The 14,576-nt window shown below is 37.0% G+C and overlaps 1 protein-coding gene across 5 annotated transcripts in view; it reads left to right on the forward strand.

Moving 5' to 3' along the window:
• PTPRZ1 (protein tyrosine phosphatase receptor type Z1) overlaps positions 1-14,576 on the forward strand; it is a 200,020-nt gene that overhangs the window by 145,086 nt on the left and 40,358 nt on the right. For 2 of the 5 annotated variants that reach the window (XM_051848907.3, XM_051848908.3), the window contains exons 12-13: positions 2,697-6,204; positions 10,900-11,044. In XM_051848907.3, the coding sequence (XP_051704867.3) occupies positions 2,697-6,204; positions 10,900-11,044 (3,653 nt within the window). Of the gene's footprint in view, positions 1-2,696; positions 6,205-10,899; positions 11,045-14,576 lie in introns of those variants that run through there. The other 3 variants (XM_051848909.3, XM_051848910.3, XM_089329485.1) reach the window with 2 other exon arrangements.

Consider the following 14,576-nt stretch of genomic DNA (forward strand, 5'->3'; position numbering starts at 1 on the left):
CTCTAAGTAACGATGCAGGGGCAGGCACTTGACCTAGTGGTTAAGACACTAATTAGGATACCTGCACCCCGCATCAGGGTGCCTGAGTTCAGCTCCAGGCTCCATGTGCTGATTTGATTCTGGGAAGCAGTGATAATGGCTCAAGTGGTCGGATTCCTGCCACCCGTGTTTGAGACCTGAACTGAGTTCCCAGCCCTTGGCTTCTACACACACACCTGCCATTATAGGAATTTGGGACATTTCTCCCTCCCTCTCCTCTCTCTGTTTCTGCTGCTCAAGTAAATGCATAACATTTTTGAAATAAATAATTATGCAGACGTTAAGTTTGGAAGCTTGTACTCCACACAATGCAGTTTTCCCTCTGTGTGAGAAACATGCCCATGAGAACCCATAGTTTAAGATTCATATTCTTACTACTACTGTTGATCAAGTTTTCATTGATTCATTTGTACCCACACTCATTTTTCTTTTTCTAAATACATATAATATCTTTATATTTAAAATTCAGAGAGACAAAGACAAAAATTTTTCATCCTCTAGTTCACTCCTCAGATGCCCACAACAATCAGTCCTGGGCCAGGCCAAACCAGGAGCCTGGAACTTAATCCAGGTCTCCTTACTGAGTGGCTGAGACCCAAGTACTTGATACATCCACTTCTGCCTCCCAGTGTGTGCATTAGCAGGAAGCTGTAATCAGAAGGAGATCCAGGACCCAAATACTTCAATAAGGGATGCAGACATCACAAACAATGTCTTAACTGCTGTGCCAACTACTCATTTCATTTTTTTTCCTTTTAAGGGATTTAACCTTAAAAGATCTGATAGATAACCCAGTAGATAATTATTTAAATAAATCGTTGAGTACAAAAATACTGGGAGAAACATGTCTCATATAGACTTAAAAATGGTATCTTATCATGTTTTGACTTGACAGTTTTTTTAAAATTTATTTATTTGTATTTGTTTGAAAGGTAGAGACACTGAAAGACAGAGACTGGCAGATAGAGTTCTCCCGTCCTCTAGTTCATTTTTCTAGAACTAGTCCTGGGCCAGGCCAAAATTCAGGAGCTGAGAACTCACTTTGGGTCTCAGTTTGGGAGGCAAGGACGTGAATACTTCAACTAGGATGTGCTGGCCCTAGGGTGTGCATTCGTAGGAAGCTGGAACTGGGAGCTGAGCCCGGCCTTAAACCCAGGTTCTCCGATGTGGGATGTAGTAGCCCAAATGGAGTCTTCATCACTAAGCCTCAGCAGTTTCATTTTCTGAACACACACACAGTGTAGGCTTTGTTTCTTTTTTTTTGGGTTTTTGTTTTGTTTTTTTTTTTTTTTTTGTTCGATTTTTTAGTTCTAGCCAGGATATTCTGGCTGTTACGTTGACTAAGTGTGTGAAAGACTAGGCCTCTTAAGTAGTGACTCTAAGGGAAACACAAAATGAAATGACTAGTGCTAGAATCATATTTTGACAAGTTGTCTTTAAAATATCTACCTAGGGCACTGGCATTGTGGCATAGCAGATTAAGTCACTGTATGCAACACCAGCATCTGCATCCGATCTGGGTGCTGGTTGGAATCCCAGCTGCTCCATTTAAATCATTGTGAATGTACTTTGAAAGCAGTGGAAGATGCCCCAAGTGCTTGGGCCCCTATACCCACCTGGGAGACCTGGATGAAGCTCCTGGCTGCTGGATTTGTCCTGGCCAGGCTGGGTCATTGGCAGCCAATGGAGTAGTGAACCAGCTGATGGAACATTCTCTCTCTCTCTCTTCTCTGTCTTTCAAATAAATAAAATAAATCTTATAATCTGCTGAGGTCTTAGTAGAAAATATTTTAAAAAATAATAAAATCATACTAAACACCTATTTCAGTCCTTAATCTTCCTGTTAGGAAGACTTTAAAACTATGATTTATTTTAAAAATTTACAATTAAGTATTATGAATGACCAACTACTTTGGCCTTTGAAAATGTTTTATTATCATTTTATATTACAAAAAGCTAACTGCCATTTAGCTTGTTGCCTGATGAACTGAACAAAGAACAAAAAAAAAAAGACACATTCAGTAAATAAATACAACGGCAGTGTCTTCTTTAAGAGATGTGATGTCAGGGCTGGCCTGTGGTATAGGGACCAAAGCCGCTGCCTGCAATGCTAGCATCCCAATGGGCACCGTTTCAAGTCCCTGCTGCTCCATTTCTTAGCCAGCTCCCTGCTGATGCATCTGGGCAAGCAGTGGAAGATGGCCCAAAAGTGCTTGGCCCCTGCACCCATGTGAAATATCAGGAAGAAGCTCCTAGCTCCTGACTTTGATCCAGCTCAGCCCTGGCCATTTGGGGCTATTTGGGGCGTGAACCAGCAGATGGAAGATCTCTCTTTCTCTCTCACTCTGTCTCTTCTTCTCTCTCTCTGTAACTCTGCCTTTCAAATAAATAACTAAATTAGAGGTGTGATTTCTATTAACTGAATTGCTTCCTTCCACAAAGCTCAAATAAAGACAGCCATAAATAAGTTCTGTCTTGAAGATGGGAGAATAAAGACTGTAAGATAGAAGCATGGGTTCCCTACCATGATGTTTCATGAGAACAAAAGGTTCCAAGATTACACGAGTGAAGATTAGCATGATAATGCATTATAAAGTATTATTAAGATCCCACTTTTATTTCCTTAAGTCCCATTAAATCTTGTTTGTTTTTCAAAGGAGGAGGAAAGCAGAAAAGAAGACATTGTTGTGAATCCGGGTAGAGACAGTGCCACAAACCAAATAAGGAAAAAGGAACCCCACATTTCTACCACAACCCACTACAATCGCATAGGGACTACATCCAATGAGGCCAAGACTAACCGATCCCCAACAAGAGGAAGTGAATTCTCTGGAAAGGGTGATATTCCCAACACATCTTCAGCTTCAACCTCCCAGGCAGTCGCTGACTTAGCCACAGAAAAAGCTACTTCCTTGACTTCTGAGCCTGTGACTGAGCTACCCCCTCACACTGTGGAAGGCCCTTCAGCTTCTCTAAATGATGACTCCAAAGCTGATGTCAGGTATCCGCAAATGAACTTGTCTGGAACAGCAGAATCTTTACAGACGGTGTCTATAACAGATTATCCAGAGGTGTCAACTGACATTGGCGAGGAAGAAAGCTTACTGACCAGTTTCAAGCTCGACTCTGGATCTGATGATTCTTCAGGCTCCAGTCCTGCAACTTCTGCTATGCCATTTGTCTCTGAGAACATATCCCATGTGTATATATTTTCTTCAGAAAACCCAGAGGCCATCACATATGACATCCTCATACCAGAGTCTACAAGCAAGACTTCAGAAGATTCCGTTTCCTCAGGCTCAGAAGAGTCACTGAAGGATCCTTCTGGTGACAGAAATGGGTGGCTCCCTAGCTCTACGTATGTGCCAGCACAGCCTGATGGTGGATCCGGTAGAGAGAGCTTTCTCCAGACTAATTATACTGAGATACCTATTGATGAACCTGCGCAGACAACCGAGTCCCCTTCTCCAGGACCTCAGGGTCCTTCGGTCACAGATGTGGAAATGCCAGCTTATTCTACCTTTGCCTACTTTGCAACTGAGGCCACACCTCATGCTTTTACTCCATCCTCTGGACAACATGATTCAGTCCCCACTGTCCACGTGGTACACTCGCAGACAACCCAACCAGTATACAATGGTGAGACACCTCTTCAACCTTCCCACAGTAGTGAAGTCTTTCCTCTAGTCACCCCTTTGTTGCTTGACAATCAGATCCTCAATACTACCCCTGCTGCTTCAAGTAGTGATTCGGCCTTGCATGCTACGCCTGTATTTCCCAGTGTTGATGTGTCATTTGAACCCATCCTGTCTTCCTATGATGGTGCACCTTTGCTTCCATTCTCTGCTTCCTTCAGTAGTGAATTGTTCCGCCATCTGCATACAGTTTCTCAAATCCTTCCACAAGGTACTTCAGCTACTGACAGTGATCAGGTGCCCCTGCATGCTTCTCTGCCGGTGGCTGGGGGTGATGTGCTGTTAGAACCCAGCCTTGCTCAATACTCTGATGTGGTGTCACATCAGACCACTGCTCACGCTGCTTCAGAGACCTTGGAATCTGGTAGTGAATCTGTTGTCCTTTATAAAACGCATTTGTTTTCTCAAGTTGAACCATCCAGCAGTGATGTCATGATGCATGCACGTTCTTCAGGGCCTGAACCTTCTTATGCCTTATCTAATCATGAGGGCTCTCAACACTTCTTCGCTGTTTCGTACAGTTCTGCAATACCTGTGCATGATTCTGTTGATGTATCTGATCAGGGTTCTTTATTTAGCAGCCCTAGCCGTGTGTCAATACCTAAGTCTTCATTAATAACCCCCACTGCATCATTACTGCAGCCTACTCATGCCCTCTCTGGTGATGGGGAGTGGTCTGGAGCCTCCTCTGATAGTGAATTTCTTGTGCTTGATACAGATGGGCTGACAGCCCCTAACATTTCTTCACCTGTTTCTGTAGCTGAATTTACATATACAACATCTGTGTTTGGTGATGGTAATAAGCCGCTTTCTAAAGGTGAAATAATATATGGAAATGAGACTGAACTGCAGATTTCTTCTTTCAGTGAGATGGTTTACCATTCTAAAAGAACAGCTGTGCCCGAAACCTCTGTTTCCATGTCTAGCACAAAGGGCATGCTTCCAGGGTCCCCTGCTTATACCACTCCTAAAGCTTTTGAGCGTGAGGTTAGTCAAGTTCAACCTACACATACTACATCTCCAGCGTTTGGTGACCCTTCACTTAAACTTGTGCTTAGTGCAAACTCAGAGCCGGCATCCTCTGACCCTGCTTCTAGTGAGATGTTACTTCCTTCAACTCAGCTCCTGTTTTATGAGACCTCAGCTTCTTTTAATCCTGAAGTATTGCTGCAACCTTCCTTTCAGGCTTCTGATGTTGACAACATGCTTAAAACCGCCACTCCAACTGTGCCTACTGATTCAGTAAAGGTTGAAACCCCCAAGGTTGATAACATTGGTTCTGCAATGTTGCATCTCATGGCATCAGATTCTGCTGCAAGCGAAAACATGCTACACGCTACATCCGTGCCAGTTTTTGATGTGTCACCTACTTCTAATATGTACTCTGCTTCCCTTCAAGGCATAACTTATGCAAGTGAGAAATACTTTGAGCCAGTTTTACTTAAAAGCAAAAGTTCCCAGCAAATAATAACCTCTTCCTACAGTATTGATGAGTTATTCCAGACTACCAACTTGGAGAGTAACCAGGCCTTTCCCCCACAAGGAAGTCATGCATTTGCTACTCCTATCTTATCAGTTGATGAACCTCCAAATTCACTTATAACTAAGCTCGTGTATTCTGATGAACTGTCCACCTCCACCACAAGCTCCATTACTGATGGAGTATTTACTGGTATTCCAACAGTTGCTTCTGGTACACTTGCTCCTACTGATCCTTCTGTTTCTTTAGGAAATGAGCATGTTTCCATTACAGCTGTTTCTCCCAATCAAGATGGTTCTGTAGGCACAACCAAGTTGCTGTTTCCTTCTAATGCAAGTTTTGGGCTGAGTTCCAGTGCTAGAACTGTTGCTGATTTGGTGGGTGGTGGTGAGGATGGTGACACTGATGATGATTATGGTGATGATGATGATGATTATGATGACAGAGAGAGTGATGGCTTATCCATAAGTAAGTGTATGTCATGCTCAGCCTATAGAGAATCACAGGAAAAGGTAATGAATGAATCAGACACCCAAGAAAATAGTCCTGAGGATCAGAATAACCTGCTCTCATATTCACAACCTGCAACTTCTGACGAAGGAAATAAAGTCACAGGGGTAACCTCAGACAGTCAAACTGGGATGGACAGAAGGCCTGATAAGTCGCCACCAGCAAGTGTGCTACCTGCAAAGCACAATGGCAAAGAGGACTCTGACACTCAGACTGGTAGAGCCCCGCTTCCTCTTTCTCCAGAGTCTAAAGCATGGTCAGTTCTGACAAGTGATGAAGAGAGTGGATCAGGGCAAGGAACCTCAGATAGCTTTAGTGATAATGAGACTTCCACAGATTTCAGTTTTCCAGATGCTAATGAAAGAGATATTGATGGGGTCATGGAAGCAGGTGACTCAGAACTAACTCCCAAATCTCCACGGCCCTCAACACCGTCTGTTACTAACGGGCACTCAGAAGTATTCAACATTTCAGAGGCAGGTTAGTTACAGTTCAAAAGGATAGACCGAGGCTTGGTGCTTTTCTCACCCTAAAAGTGAAATGGAAAAATCATGGAAAGATAGAAATTTGGTTAAACAGCTCATTATGTTTTTTTAAGCAAAATACTCAACAAATCAATTTACAGTTTTAAAATGTGATTACATTATTTCAAATGGATATTCAGTATGTTTTGGTCTTTAATTCTGTCCAAAATAGGTTTGAAGTTTTTATTTATTGTCAAAATTTCATATTCTACAGGATACCTGTTACATGTGGAAACAACTGTGGGTGCATGGTACATTTTTAGTATACTGCTTTTTGAGTAAGAATGGAATACACCATTTGTACATGATTTCAGCTTCCTTAGTTATGTTCTAAAATAAGTTGTAAACTAATTCACTGAATTATTAAATAATTCATACAATTTGATAGTAATATGAGATAAACATCTCTCTCTCTCTCTCTGAAATACCCCAAGAAAAGGAATTAGGCAATTCACACATCCCTCTCAACTTGGGGAGCTTAAAAAAAGAATTCTATGCTACATGTTTGAGAGGTAATGGTAACGTTTCAAAACAGCTTTTGGATTTTTTGCCTTCATTACCTCTATATTGCCTAAAGAGGGCAGTGTGAACCAATAAAATATAATTTACTTTGATCTTGCTGTTATACACTTTTCTAAGTTAAATAAGGGGTATTAATATGCATAATATGTGTAGGTATTGTATGACAAGATGCAAAACACTGAAACATTTTCTGTAGAAATGTATTTCATTTGTGAATATGTTTTATGCAAATTAGTTTATTGGCCAGATGTTCCTTAGAGTAGATTATTTGCAGCTTATATAATACAGAGCTTGCTTTAAATGCTAACGGGAAGAAAAGGAAAACCCAATTTCATTACGCATAAGAAATACTAGATAATTTCATTGAATTGATCGTAAGAATTTTATAATTGTTTTTTATTAAATTCTAAGGTGTTTTAAGTTATAATGAAAATACTTAAATATTAACAGTAAAGTATAATAGATAGACTAAAGTAACATGTTGCACTCTTACTACATAAAAGTAAATATTTATAATTGAAAACATAGACATCAACCTCATTATATTTTCCTCTTTGTTATTTTTATCTCTTGAATTAGTTGTATATTTTCCTTTCAGTGTACTAGCATTAAAAGTACATGTTGGTAGAAAAGTTTTTTCTGTATTTTGACTTGGTACCTATTTAATATTACATCTTAGTTTAAGCACTTAAAATCTGGTATGTGAGAATGAATAATGAATCTGTAGGTCACTGTAATATGAATTGCTACCTACCCTCAATTATAGTAGTTTTTATTTTTGTTAGGAAATATCAGGAATGGTTCCATGTTTCTGTCTTACTAGGTAGTAACATTAAAATATTCTTGCTAAATGATACTTTCATAGAAAGACTCTGTAGCAAAATGTTAAACCTAGAATTACTGGCTGAAACTTAGCAGGTTTTTCTGCAATGCACTAATTAGATATACTTAATTATTATGGATATATTCTCCCATTAATAAGGGAAAAATAATACAAACATGAAATCCAACATGATTAACAAAGTGAGATCCAACAATTAGGGGAAAAGTCTTGCTTGTTTTTAAGCAATATCTGCAAAAAAAAGTACCTTTTCTTATCCAATAATTGAATATGTCCCTTTATCAAATGCATACAGACTATTTCTGAAACTTTTAATCTGATGATGGTGGTGTTTTCCTAGAATATAGAACACTTTCAAAGATGTGGTTCTCAAAATAATACCTAAATGTCAAATGACATCTGCAATTCATATATGAATAAATTGATACCCAAAAATACTAGTACTTGACCCAGGCTGGATATGGAGTAGCAAAACAGCCTGGAAACATGCGCTTTTGGTGTCTGTCTCTTAGAGACTGCTTTCAAGATTCAGGACAAGATACATAATGTTTAAGTTGTAATACTAAATTATACTGCTTTAGTTTAAAGGAATATTCTAAAATATTAGTCTTTGTTCTTTATTTCCTAATTGACTATTAGTAAATTATCATTTAGGCAATTCAAATACACTACAAATACAAATCCAATTACAAAGCAGGTATTTTAGTCTCAACGGAATAAAAGCAATACTATCAGTTGTTCCTCATTATACATTAAAAAGCAACCATTTGTACATCATGTAATGTCTCGTGAAAAATGTCTCGTAAATATCATTTAATGCTTCAGTTAAAGAGTTTAAGATCATATATCCCAAGAAATTTTTAAGAAAAGTCTATATGCAAAAGTTATATATGTGTGGATGTGTATATATGGTTCATGTATATAAATGAGGTATATTTATGACGTATATTACATATTTTATGTGCATATATCTTAAACATATATCACAATAAGTAATCAGATATAGCTCATATATATTGTGGCACATACATACATAAAAACATTGATAGATAGATATAAACACATATACACACCAGTATACATGTTGCTGTGTTTGTGGTCAAGAAAGACCTGTATAATTACATACACTTACTTTATGTATACATTGATCTACTTCACTGGTTCTCAAATTTTAATGCAGATCAAAATCACCTGGAGGATTTGTCAAACCACAGATTGTTGGGCCTGACCACCCATAAAATTTCTGATCAGGAAGATTTGATGTGATTTGGGATAGGCCACAAATGTACATTTATAACAATTTACAGGTGATACTGACGTCATAATTCTGGGGACCCACAAACCAAGAATCATGGAGATAACCAACATTTATAATTAGGAATCAAAGGCTTTGCTAAACAGATTATTTTACTTGTTACCTACAAATTTATTTTTTGTTTATATTACAATAGTAAAATTTGAAAATAACCATGTCTTTGATAAAACAGCAATGCTTTCCTAAATTTCATAAAGAAATTGTCAGGGCATTCAAGTATTTTCACTTTTTTTTACAGTTGTATGATTTTTAGTCATACTTTTTTATTCCAATTTTTCCTAGAAAATGCATCCATTGTTACAAGAAAAACATCTTGGGAAATGTGGGTGCCATTTTTATTCCTACGTTACATTTCTTGTATGGGTGGATCAAATGCTTGTCCCATTCTGTCATCACCTTGATCAAAGATAAAGCTTTCTTTTAAATCTTAAGTTCTCTCCAGTTAGATACATCCTAATGTGATATACATTCAATTATATATCTCAAGTTTCTTATTCTTGAATATTTATCTTTTTATTTAAATAAAGGGAACAATTTCATGTATTTCATACATACAGCTTTAAAAACATAATGATACTTCCCATCCTACCCTCCCTGTCTCCCTTATTCTCACCATCCCTCCTCCTTCTTTTCTTACTTTTATTTTTTTACAATGACATACTTTCAATTTACATTATAATCACAAACTTAACCCTCCACTAAATAAAGAATTCATCAAGTAGTAAGTAGAAAAACGACTGTTCCTCAAGAGTATAGCCAAGGGCTGTAAACAATAATGAAATCTCAAAATGTCAATTTTGCTCATATACATTACCTTTTTTGTATTCCTTGCACTGGTTACCACAAGTCAGGGAAAACATACGATATTTGTCAGTGACTGGCTTATTTCACCAAGCATAATGGTCTCCGTTTGCATCCATTTTGTGATCCATCCCAAATCGATTTCCTCTGTTTCATATCTCTAATATTAAGACACAATATAGAAGTGTCAAATAAAGCAAGTGTATAGGGATCCTGTAGATTTTGATGAGGAACTTAAATTTAGTACTTTCAGCACTTCCACAGGTGGATAAGAGATGTGTTCTTACTTTGTAACAAGGTTAGCGTTTTGTGTTAAAAACAGGTCTTACACACAATCACCTTAGTTTCCCACTGAACCACTGCAAAGTGGAGAGGACGACTACCACTCACTGTGCTGAAATTCTTTGTCACTTGGAAGAATATCTCCAGTTACAGTGACTTTCCAAATGCTAGTGCGATAATGCATGATTATAAAACAGCCATTTGACATATTTTACAATTAAATCAAGGACTGAATTTGTACTTTCTGATTATTTACACTTGCATATATGAAAAGAATATCTATGATCCACTTATGCCTACCATTCATATGCTATTAGGTTTTCATTTTTGTTTAAAAACAGTGGGTAAGATAGGCATTCAAAATAACATTTAAAACCAACATACATTTAAGATTAAAATTCTTTGCTGGATTAAAATGTTATTATACTATAAGAAGGACTATCTTAAGATTTTTTTAGATGCAATTAATTTTTCCTAATTATTTACCTAATTTCAGGGTTAAAAATAATTCCATTACAGTTGATTTTGGAAAATCAAGAGTAATTATGTAAGTAGCATTGTTCTTCCTGGTCATTTTATTTGAAAGTGGTAGCTTTCTTATTTTAATACTTCCATTTCCCTTTTTGAAAGCTTTTCAAGGCAATGCTCTACTTACTTGCACCCTTAACTGAGTGTTGATCTCTACTGGTGTATTGTGGTCCTTCAGCCCTGCCTTACTTTTTAAACTTTGTTTTGCTTAAGTTGACTTATAATCACAGACATTCTTTGCATCACAGAATGGAAATTATAAAGGTAAGTAACAGCAATGAAGGTTGCAGTTAATCGATTGAAACCTGTTGTGACTTTTCCTTCAGTTAAACATCAATTCTCTCCATTTTCTCCGACTACAGAGGCCAGTAATAGTAGCCATGAGTCTCGTATTGGTCTAGCTGAGGGGCTGGAATCTGAGAAGAAGGCAGTTATACCCCTTGTGATCGTGTCAGCCCTGACTTTTATCTGTCTAGTGGCACTTGTGGGTATTCTCATCTACTGGAGGTAAGTTGAGTGTTTGTTTTGGAAAAGCAAATTTATAAAGTTCAGATTTTATCCATATTTCAGTCAAAAGATCCTCAAAGCATATTCAAATTACTTTTACTTGAGAGCTGCCGTTAGATATTCAAACAGCTATGAACAAAGTATAGTTGGGAATCCAAAGATACAATAATAAAAGAGTCGATTGTTCTTCATACTTAAATAACTGAAGATAAAATGAAGGAACTTTGACTTTTTTTATATTTAGTATGATATTTTGACAATTACTCTTTCATATTCATCTAATATTTAAACATTATTATAGCATTTAACTAAAATCTGAGCTTTTCACCAGATAGTAAGATTTCAAATGTTGTTATTTAGGAAACACTTTTTTGATACATTAGAAAATACTGCTTTTTTAGACGAACTGTAGAATTATACAAGATACCTTATCAACCTTGCATACTGATAAAACAAATGCAAACAAAAGTTTAAAATCAAGCAGTTGAATATTATATCACATTAATGTAACCAGGGAATAATGCTAATTGTTATATTAAGATGCATAGGCTTTTAAAATTCCTTGTGGTTTACTTTGAGGATAAAATATAGCTTCACTCTTGCCCATAATCCATTAAAATACTTAAAGGGCAAGGATAATTACACTATCATAAACTTCTCATCCTGTGGCAAGCAAAACACACAGCAAACCAGTAAATTTAATAGGGACACAGTAAAAGTCAGTCTAACTGTGTCTATTGGAAAACAGCGACTTTTGGATGATATGAGGAATCATTTTCTATAATCTAAGGAAAGGCATAGTACTTTATAGTTTCTTTCAAATATAATTTTTACATTTATAATTAATGTCTTTTGTTTAGCAACACCATTCTGCAGGTTCACAACACCACTCTCCAAGTAGTTTCCCTAAATAGATTCTTTTCGTTTATTTACCATATTTATAGACTTTTTCTCATGTACCTCCTGCTGTAGGAACTGCTTTTTGTAACTAAATCTGTCTTTAAGAAATGAATGACAGCCACCACTTTCAAGAAATATATTCTCCTTGGTGAGAATTTTCTGTGAAAATTTATAAACATTTTGCATTATAATGTGTTATAACAGCTGAAATCTAAGAATGGTCAGAGAACTCGGCATCTTGTTAGGTAGAAGGGGCAGGGTAAATGTCAAATAAGACACCAGCTCCAACAGCTTAGGGCTCAGAAGGTAGAGACAAAGGAGAAGGAAAGTATAGGCACAGGAGCTGGATGTGTTGGAGACAATGAGGCCTGAATATGGAGCTAGGTATAGTTGGACTTCAATTGCCTAAGGTAGAATGTTTGCATGGCCAAATCAAACTTCCTTTACAGAAAGATTATACTGCAGAGTACAGAGGACAGATCCTGTTTTCATTGCACTACATGGGTTGGAAGTCGGTTTTGTCCATAATATGATGCAAGCAAAGCTTCTTCAATTTGTACCCTTGTGATTCATGGATATACCAACAGCTCTTTTCACAAAAGATTACATCCCCAGCAGAATGTTTTGAACATAATATTCAATCCATAAACATTTGCCCAACAAGAATTCATACTGCTTTTCTCTCCTCTCCCCTCTAGACTTTTTGCCAAACTTCTTATCACATTGATACCATGCTTGCTCAGATTACTGGTTTCTGTCTAGTCTGATTTTCTCTGACAAACCAATTTTTCGAGTTAATGAAAATTAGTGTTAAACAAATATAAATAATACAGAAAATACAACCAAATTCCATCTTGTAATAAATAACTGGTGGAATAAAGTTCTAATTTAGCAGTCTGCTGGTTTATAGTTGTAAGATTGAAATAATTAGAATGAGTCTTTTTTTTTTTTTTTTTTTTTTTTTGACAGAGTGGACAGTGAGAGAGAGAGAGACAGAGAGAAAGGTCTTCCTTTTGCCGTTGGTTCACCCTCCAATGGCCGCCACGGCCGGTGCACCGCACTGATCCGATGGCAGGAGCCAGGTACTTCTCCTGGTCTCCCATGGGGTGCAGGGCCCAAGCACTTGGGCATCCTCCACTGCACTCCCTGGCCACAGCAGAGAGCTGGCCTGGAAGAGGGGCAACCGGGACAGAATCCGGCACCCCGACCGGGACTAGAACCTGGTGTGCCGGCACCGCAAGGCGGAGGATTAGCCTAGTGAGCCACGGCGCCAGCCCTAGAATGAGTCTTTTAATCTCTGTTACTTGATATTTCAAGGACATTTTCTGAAAATTTGAAAATCAACATTACATGATTTGATATTTCACAGAAAATTAAAATATGGAATAGTTTTTATTTTCTGTTAGTAATAGGTCACCCCATTACATAGGGAAGAGATAAAATTATTAGTTGAAAATATATTAAGATAATCTTCATCAGATATATGATTTGTAATTATTTTTCCCATTCTGTTGTCTTCTCACTTTCTTAATGATACTTTAAAGTACCAAAATTGTGATGAACTCCAAATCTATTTTTTCACTTGCTATTTGTGGTTTTGGTATCTTATCTAAGAAAACTTTGCCAAACCCAAGGCAACAAAGATTAACTTCAGATTTTAAAAATTTTACAAAGTTGAAGGATACATGCCTCACAATTTCCAAACTTATTTCAAAGCCACAATAAAGTTTGGTGCTATCATAGTATAGACATGTGTGAGAATATCTCATGACAAGTGGAACTAAAAGACACTTAGATTGGCACAAAAATTTTTTAAATCCATGTATATGAGGGATCTACAAAAAGTTCATGTAAATGTGTATTAGGAAACACAATGCATAATTTCAAAACTTTGCATCAAAAATGAATTTAACTTTTAATTCTATTTTCCACATTTTTGAAGTACACTAATAGATCATGGAATAGAATTGAAAGTCTAGAAAGAACCTTTTATGTTTACAGTCAATGGTTTTAGAGCAGTCCTTTCAATACATAGTGCTAATGAAATTGAATAGCCATGTACCAAAAAAATTCAATTTAGTACTTGTTCTCATAACACATACAAAAATGAACTCAAAAAGGACTGTATCCTTGAGTTTGAGCTAAAACTATAACATTCTTAGAAGAAAATTTATAAACACTTTTCTACCGTAAGTTTAGCAGAAAAATAATCTTACAGTGGTATACTGTCTTCTCTTTTGTCTTATTTACCTAAATCAAAATGTCCTCCTATATTTGTATATACCTTGCAAGAAAGCATATTTTAGCAAAAAGATAAATACAGGTGATACAGCCCAGGCCACTTTCACAGTTCTGCGTGGTGTCTGTCACATGGCCTTGGGCATGTCACTTACTGCCTAAGAATTATTTTGTTGGCCATTTTGGTGGGTTTCTTAGGACATTTTTAAGACATCAGTCATGTATTCTTTAGTGGTTCTGTGAGTGAATGCAGCAGGCTTATTATTGTTTCAGATGTGTATGAAGACACTAAGAAATGAAATAATACACATTTCTAGCTTTTAATTCTAAGTATTATGTGAAAAAGTGTAAATTGAATAATCAGATTACCATTGATTGATAGGACCTATGTCTA

Source organism: Oryctolagus cuniculus, chromosome 3 (assembly GCF_051225735.1).
Source record: "Oryctolagus cuniculus isolate XC-2025 breed Fujian yellow rabbit chromosome 3, ASM5122573v1, whole genome shotgun sequence".
In the NCBI taxonomy this organism is placed as follows: domain Eukaryota; kingdom Metazoa; phylum Chordata; class Mammalia; order Lagomorpha; family Leporidae; genus Oryctolagus; species Oryctolagus cuniculus.